Source organism: Olea europaea, chromosome 1 (assembly GCF_002742605.1).
Source record: "Olea europaea var. sylvestris chromosome 1, O_europaea_v1, whole genome shotgun sequence".
NCBI classification, from domain to species: domain Eukaryota; kingdom Viridiplantae; phylum Streptophyta; class Magnoliopsida; order Lamiales; family Oleaceae; genus Olea; species Olea europaea.
Window position 1 is genome coordinate 34,110,264 of NC_036237.1, and position 8,643 is coordinate 34,118,906.

Below are 8,643 nucleotides of genomic sequence, written 5' to 3' on the forward strand. Positions count from 1 at the left end.
CAATCAAACACTCCAAAATAAGAACATGAATGGATAAAGAACTTTCATGAAAAATAAAACCAACCAAACACTTATTTTGAGGTATAAGAAAACATTGCATGCCCTTAAAAGGAAAATTCCATTCTTGCAAGTCTACATGACAGCCAAAAATACTGCACCCAGAAAATAAAAGGGAAAGAGAGCATCAAGACGAGTGACCTTTCCTTTCAAGAACACTACGCCACGTTTCTTAAAGATGCATCGGAGTCTAAACCGGCCAATTGCTAGCCGCTTTGTCCATAAATGCTTAGGTAGGATTTCCTCGAAAATTGAATCACGTATGCTAGTAAAAAAATAATACATGTTACACTAAGGAAATACAGCCATAACAACTTTATATGATGCAAAATTTATAAGAAATGCTCCTTTACAAATCAAAGAAATGGGCTTTTCATTTCCTCCCACGATTTTCTTCATATATGTATAATTCTGCCTTATCCATTCGTCCCCAACATTTGGAAATTTTACACCCAATATTGCATCAAGTGACATAGTTGAAATGCTTTACCATCAGGTACAACAACTGCATCTTGACCTTCTGATCAAAAATCTGATCTGGCAGCAGTGAAGGATGAAAGAAGCCCGGCAGCTTGCGCTGGTAATATGTCACCAAACCTGCCAACTTGCCCATCTGTCAGAATTGAACCCAGTCTAAGTGTGCTCTCCCCAAATTTGCTGCCAACCTGAGAATGACCAAGAATTCAAAACAATTTAGGAAATAGTTTTTTATGACTAATCTTAGTCAACATATTTATCTAATCTAATGCAAATAAAAAAGAGAAGGAAACAACTCTAGGGATGAACTAGTTCCTCTTTTAAGTCTACGGGGCCAATAAATCCAAAAAATGGCAGACTGGGAAAGGAAAGAAATTTTGTAATTATCAAGTACTGAAGATATAATTTTTTTTTCCCAGACAGAATTAACGGACATCGATAATGTAACTGATGGACAATGCAAGAATGCGGTAGCTGCCGCAAGCACCAAACTAACAGCACGTAAAATATGGTACAAGTTGTGATTGTAAGAAAAAGGAAATAGCAATATAGTCAAAGTAAAAGCCAGCATAAATAGAATTTTTTGCATCACCACTTGGCAACAAGTTCTGAAACTAATGAAGCACAAGAATAAGTGTTAACTGAAGAAGCAGCCTCTTGGCAAAAAGGTGCTTAGTGCACAGAGCAAAAATGCCTTGGCGTTTTGGAGAATCACCTGCTTGGACCATTATATGAAAAAATGACTCTATGGTTCTCCTTTTTATCCAAGGATCTTGTGGAATATAGAATAAAGAGGAGCACAAAATAGCACACAGCTGATGCTTTTATGAAATAAACTTCTCCCTTCTGCTCATTAAGAAAACCAAATTTCATATGGTAATTGACTTGACATCCTTTGTATAGATATATACTGAACTTTGTGGTGATAAAGAACTTTAAGAGGCTAGTATACAAAATATAACTGAGATCTTTCTATAACTGAGTCCTACTGCCTTATCCTTCAATTATTGCTTGTTCACCAAGGCTACATTTGCTACACCGGGGTAGACTGTACAAGAAATTATGCATAAAATTAGATAGTATTAAGATGGATTGAGATGGAAAGTAATTATAGTTTTTGAGTCAAAAAGAATGTTATTTGCGCTTTCTTTCTTATCCATTCTAAACTCACCTCCTCGCTTCATATTATATTATCCTGTTAGCTCAAGAAAGGACAAATAACAATTTTTTGAATTAAAAACTAAAATGTTATCCACCTTAGTACATCCTAATACTATCTACATACTGTATATCTACTTAAATTTTATACTTAATTCGTTAGAATTTAATTCGGTGTAAATACAGCCTAAACCAATATCATGAGCCCAAAATAATCATACTTGAGCAAGTTGAAATAAGTCAACAGCATAAGAGACCATAAGGGATGTTACTGCCGAATTTTTTCTTGACGAGATAGGCGGCCAATGGTGTTGAGCAAAAGATCCTTAATTATCACTAAATCATAGAAGGTTTTCATACACGAGTACCTGCATAAAACTATCTACATCATTTTCATAACTTTAGGCACTTCTAAACTGGGACTTTCTAGAAAGTGTTGCTTCCATCTACCTGCTTAACACTACCAACACCATTTTCATAAATTACAAGATATTTAAAAAGGAACGCTTCTTTCTACTCGTTCTCACTGTTAGAAGGCAAAATTAATACTGTCCAGAACGAGCAAAATTGCAATCACTTCTGATGCTTCTAACGCCATCATTGCATGAGACTATGTAGACTTTGACAGTCCAAGTGCATTTTGTGTGGGACACCATCAGGCAACATAAAATGTGCCAAGACTATGGAATTCAACAATTACAAGTCAAATAAAATTTTACCTCCATGAAAGACTTAAAAAGTGGTGCTGCCATCCCCAAACTTGAGTTCTCATCAATGTCAATCTTTCGTGATATCTCATCATTTGTGTAACTTCCCCATGATTTTCTCAAGGACATATCATCCATAGATGTGGATACCCTGGTAGCACCCCTCGAAGACAATGCTGGTGCACTAGATAAAAACTAAAAGTTTAAGAACACATTTTCTCTGTCAAGGTGTAGAAATCATCTACAAGGAAGAGGACCATATGAACAAGATATTTGTTGTAAAGGATAGTGAACTACCTGATGGGAAGATACTTGAAACGGGATACTCTAGAGCATTGCATTATATTAGATTCAGAATTAGTGGGCAACTTCTGTACAGTATCCATATACATCCGATTAAGTTGCACAAAAAATCCAAAGACAACAGCATGCCTAAGGTATGATTGCTTCTCATTCTCCCAAAGGTATGGCTCGTAGCTGAAATGTGAAAATAAATCAGGTTTAATAAATGAATCTAAAGAAACGCGAGTATATTTATCATATTTGCACCATAAAATATTTCGGTTGAAATGGATACCATACCATGAACTCTTGTTTTCCCCAATGAAAAAGATATAAACCAAATAATTACTTGCCAAATAATCTTAACAGCACAAATCTCAATGCCCAGTTATTTGTTTTACAATGTGCAATTCTTCCAATAAATTACTTAGCTACATTTTTTTCAACAGGACTATTATCGATACGCAATAAGGCCGAACAATCCATTCAATCAACTGCTCAAAATAGACTCAAGCATTCAAAACAAAAAGTTCATTACTAGATTCACAAACTTACGTTAGCCAGTCTATAGGATCCAGTCTTTGTGAAAGACGATTTACCAATCCATCGATACGTTCTCTGATGACTGATTTAGTTTGCCGTAAATCCTGTTTCCTTCTAAAAGAACTGTTCACCTTCGGAATTTTAGCGGAGTCCTCATTTGCACTAAAATCACCACCACAGAGAATATCAGCAGCAAATTTTAAATCCAACAAAACTTGCATAACACCTCTCTCTGACACTTGACGCCCATGAGCTTCCCCAATTGAAAGGAATTCCTCATAAATTCCAATTAACTATGCAAATATACAATTAGAAAGAATGCAGTTATATTTGTGCACAATAAAAAGAAAAATGGTGATGAATGAATCTATGAGCATGAAAATAAAAGCATTAATTGTTGAGAAGTTATAAAAATTCATGTATTCTTTAACCACTCTCATCTTGATACATACTGCTCAATTTTGAATATGGAAGTTTAATATAATTGCATTCAAGATAAAAACTTTGCAGGCCTTCTCTTTCAGTTTGGAACTCAATTTGTAATGGAGACACACCAAGAAGAATATTTTTTGGAATTCAGTAAAAGAGTTTCCATTTCACAGGCATGTATCTCCCATGTGTCGCACCGAAGATCATTTCACCCATAGAAGCTGGAATACCCAAAAATTTATGCTTTTCTAATTCTTTTGTCTCGCTATACCTTAACGAGGTCAATTTGAATCATGGGAACTTGATAATAATAAGCTCACTAACTCCTTTAGACAAGGCATACAATATATTAGCAATAAGACCATCCAATGACTATTTTTTTAACAAATTTCATTTTTAAGTTCAGCCTGTCTCATGTAACAGAATGTGGCACGACTCAGAGAGTGCAACTCATGGCTTCTTTAAGCTTCTAAGCCTTATTTTGCATAACTGATAAAATCTCGACATTCTAGCTTTCTTGTAAAAGAATTTTTGGCAAGGGAGAGATGTTCGAGGGAAAAGAGGAAATAGATAATGATCAACCATGGGAGATAACCATCAACTCGTGATACGAGGTCAGCAGAAAAAAAGGAGAATGAGATGAGTTTCATTAGGTTTAGGAAAGTGTAATACATGATATTTATTCCAGAAAGTTATAAATTGGAAGATTGGGAACTGTATGTTCAGAAAAAGTAAATTGCAAAAATTGGTTTAGAGTGTCAGATTTGAAAGTACAAATTAAGATGTACGTTGTACATCCTTGAGAAAATAAAATCCTATGCTGGCTTGATATTTTAAGTGTCCACTTTTGAATTTTGACTATCTCAGAGGACAGGTTCAAAAATCAGATGAAATGCACAAATAGGAAAGCATCACTATTGAATGTGAAGAACTTACCAGAGAAACATACCAAACAAAAAAGTTAGACATTAGCAATCATTACAGGAAAAGGACATACGTATCTCAACCAATAGTTTACAATAATTCCATTAGGCAAATAGCATCAGAGACTGAGGCAAAGAAAGGAAGACCAAGGATTTCTTAATTGATATGAGGACTTAATATTTTATCTCGAATGACTCTATCAATTATCTTGTTTCCTCACTTGATTACTTCTACTTTTATTCAAGTCTTGCAGGAAAACTTATACCATTGTTCCCTGCTGTGCAACTAAAGGACTAAGATAATAACCTTTTGCAACATTGGTTGGATAATCTAACATGCTATGACATCAGATACTATCATAGATAATAGTATGCAGCCAACAGTTGTAGGAGATAAGATTTAACTTAATAACACATGACAACTTATACCTTATCCAACAGTCTTGAAGCAAAATTCTGCAGAATTGGTCTATCAACTACATGACCACCAGTGCGATGAATTTCTTCGCATGCTAGGAAAAGAAATGAGGTTATGTAAGGAGACGGCATGGAAGGAAGGGATATTTTCAGCTCTGGCTGGCCTTCACCAGGCTGCTCTTGCTTGACTACAGTCTCCTCCCAACCCTGCCCAATAAATGAAAACTACTTAATTAAACAGAAAACAGGCAACTATTCTTATCATTTGTTATTCACTGTAAAAAATTAAAGGGCAATCATCTTGTATGCTTGCGTGATATATGTAAGGGAAGAATCATCTTGTATGCTTGCATGATATATGTAACGGAAGCCAAAGAAAACCATGAAATATAATTAGAAGAAATTTAACACTTGGAAATCACAAAACTAACTTGCCCGTTGAAAAGTCAACATAAACTTGAACGTGGTAGTAGAATTAAATGAATTAAGTCGGAGATGTATAAATATCAAATACTTGGAAATGAACTCATGGGCAAGAAAAAGATGTATATCTCAGATAGATTAATTTCCTACTAGCTCCGGTGCAACATTTTATACAGCAGTTATGGAGAATCTTTTATTCTTTAGATATATACCCACACACACACACACGTACATACATACATACATACATACATACATATATTATTATTATTATTATTTTTTTTTTTTCACTTCCTGACCTATTTTGACTACTTCAAAGAGTTGATGATTTAATATTTCAGCTTCTTCATAGGTGATCGAAAAACTTCTCAAATGAAACAGACAATGTAATCACAGACTGGGCATGCAATCAAATTATTATCACCTACAGAATTTATGTACATGAATGTGATGACAAGTGAAAATCTTCACCATATGTTAGAAGGGGAAAATATATACATCCACAAAACTGGACATGGTATCCAGCAAAAGGCGACTTACTCTCAGTGGATTAGTTGCTGACAAGGCATCGTCCTGTCTGAGATTGTTAGAGAGAATGACTGAAAGTTCGTCGGAAACCCATGTTATCCACAAGTTATGGGCTTTTATATATAGATCCTGGATTGCCTTGCATAATTCTTCAAGTTGGGGGCTTGAACTCTCATCTACTCCAAACAAAGCGGCGGTAACCAGAGAAGTCTGTCTTTTAGTGGAATCAAGCAATTTCTTTCCAGTACTATCAGACAACACCGGGGAGTCAGTGGATATATACCTCAGTATGCTTGGTGACCGAAGAGATACAGCAGACTTGGTTTCATCCACCCATGACCTGGGTGAACCAAGTATCACAGGAATGTGTCTAGAGTGCTTTTGAAATGCGAAGAGAAGACGCCCAATAAACAAAGATCTCTCAACAAGTATAGCAGGTGGAAGTGCAGACTCGTTGTTTTTCTTTCTATTTTCCAGGTCAGTATACAGGTGGTCCAGCTCATTTTTGAGTTGCATCAATATGGTTGACATGCTTCCATAGCACTTATTTTGTAAATATGGTGCCAAATCCTTCATCCTCACTGGTGCCTTTGGTGACTCGAGGAAGCTGAGAAGATCCTCAAGAACACTCTCGCAGCAACTGTCCACTGTATCTCTGATCCGGCTGACTTCGGGGCCAAAGTAAGCATTAAGACAAGCTTGAAAATCATTTTCCCGAGGCAGCTGTGATTTTGAACCAGGGACGGAAGCAGGTCTTTTACCATTTGGTTCCATGAACCAAACTCCACCACCTAAAGAAGATCTGCTCAAATAAGCTTGGAAACGAACTTGATCACCTGTGACTTCCGTAATTGGCTGAACTGATTCCACCACATCAATAACCCTACTCATTTTATCAAATCCCAAGTCGATAATCATTTTCATCCTTTGAACAAAAGCATTTTCAAATATGTCATCCCAAAGATCGGAGTCATCACCCAAGACAAGCTCGCGTGTCCTCTTCCATGGTACCTCAATTTCTGAACCAAAAACACTCTTCAGCCACTCCAAGCTTCCTTCTAAAACCTTTTTACTGTCAATGGTTTCTCTTATAAACTTCTCAGCTGAAGAAAGATCTCTCCCAGTACCAATTACATCAATCAAGTACCTCCCACTAATCTTACTCATGATATCCTTTCCGCAGTTCCTCAACCAGTCTGAACAAGTCTTGGCGATAGAATCTCGGTCTAGAATTACCATCACAGACTCCAACCTTTCCTTAAATAAATACCAAAGCCTCACTTCCTCATCAGGGACCGGAATGCCCCCAAACAACTGAGAAGCCGGAGGGGAACCCAGTATGGTCTTGTAGAATAAAGGCAAATCATTCAATACGTGCAAGAACAATTCTCCTACTTGACCTATACTAACCTGAATTATCTTTAGAACTTCACAGAACACCGAAATTACATCAGAACTATCGGCATTAACATTGTTACAACAAGCAATAAGTTTCAGGGACATACATGATTTTCGTGAATCTAGAAATAAAGTCAAAACCTGTTTGGGATCTAGCTCGTCTATAATGGAAACTGCTGCTAGCGCATCTGCGTATGCATTGATCCCAAGATTAAGGGTTTGATCCAATAATATCTCGCGACTCCTCTGTGAGATTTGGGCCTTAAAACTCTCTACGATTTGCCACTGGTGCTGCAGCAAAGGGAAATTCGACAACACATTCTTACTGTCTTTATTATCAACCAAATTGAAATGTACATGTTTTGCTCGAACATAGCGAGCTGAAGCTTCGAGAAACATGGACTCATCAAGGCAGCCCCATATATTCTCCGGGGTATCCACCAGGTACTTAACCCGGCAGGCAATTCCGTAAATACCTGCTCTGGCGGGGTTAAAAGCCCCATTAGGAGACCTCGGGGAATCAACAGGAGAAAGTAGGGAATGTAAAATTGCATTGCGAATTGCATCAATATTCGCAGAAATGGATTCGCTAGTAGACTTCATGAGAACGATGGAGTCAGCGGAATCGATGAGATCCCGATAGCGATTCCCCACCAGCTGCCGGAGCTCCTCACTTTTGTCGGAAATCTGTTTCCTTGTAGTCGCCTCCACATTTCGGATTTCCGCTATGGATTTCGTGCGGAACAAGGATTCGGCATCCAGGATTCCGTCACCTCCCATCGTGTTTTTCTTTTTTTCCATCCAAAATTAGGGTTTCTGGTTTCAAGTAGTTTATTGATGTTTACTTAAGGTGTTGCATCAATGGCGTCCGGATATGGGGTGTGACCCGTTAGTTGGATACGGGTTACTGGATCTTGTAATCAGATCCGAAAGTGCGAGCAAACCCTGATGGCGAGTATGAACTTTACCAAAACAATTTTTATATGACTGTGCTGCGCATACACATTTGTACTAAAAATTTTATACAGTCTCGCAATAAAATGATTGGGACCACATGATCGAATTTTTTAATGCAAGGGAGACCCGCATGTATGTAAGAGTGAATAAATCATTTTATCAACCAAATTTTGTACAAATAATTTTATCCATTTTTATATATGCATCTCACACGATATACATTCATATTCAAATATTAAAATTTGAAAAAATTACTATTCTCTTTATGTCAAATTTCAATATTGTCTTTATCAAATTCGTTTATTTAACCTTTATAGATATGTTCAAATTTTATATATTCACCC

General features: G+C 36.8%; 1 protein-coding gene across 1 annotated transcript; it reads right to left on the reverse strand.

Moving 5' to 3' along the window:
• Positions 1–163: 163 nt before the first annotated feature.
• Positions 164–8,309, reverse strand: LOC111402299 (conserved oligomeric Golgi complex subunit 1-like). The gene is made up of 6 exons (XM_023030489.1): positions 5,957–8,309; positions 5,006–5,200; positions 3,237–3,517; positions 2,697–2,876; positions 2,412–2,583; positions 164–722 (listed from the first exon to the last, which is right to left on the reverse strand). Exons 1-6 carry the CDS (start codon positions 8,141–8,143, stop codon positions 582–584), a joined length of 3,156 nt encoding a protein of 1,051 aa, XP_022886257.1. The 5' UTR covers positions 8,144–8,309; the 3' UTR covers positions 164–581.
• Positions 8,310–8,643: the final 334 nt, after the last annotated feature.

Bases quoted from the DNA above. Each gene is read 5' to 3' on its own strand.
- LOC111402299 (XM_023030489.1), bottom strand. From the start codon at position 8,143: ATGGAAAAAAAGAAAAACACGATGGGAGGTGACGGAATCCTGGATGCC. The intron at 3,518-5,005 runs GTATAAGTTGTC...ATATTTGCATAG, and splicing joins CTTCAAGACTGTTGGATAAG to TTAATTGGAATTTATGAGGA. The intron at 2,877-3,236 runs GTAAGTTTGTGA...TTCACATTTCAG, and splicing joins GATCCTATAGACTGGCTAAC to CTACGAGCCATACCTTTGGG.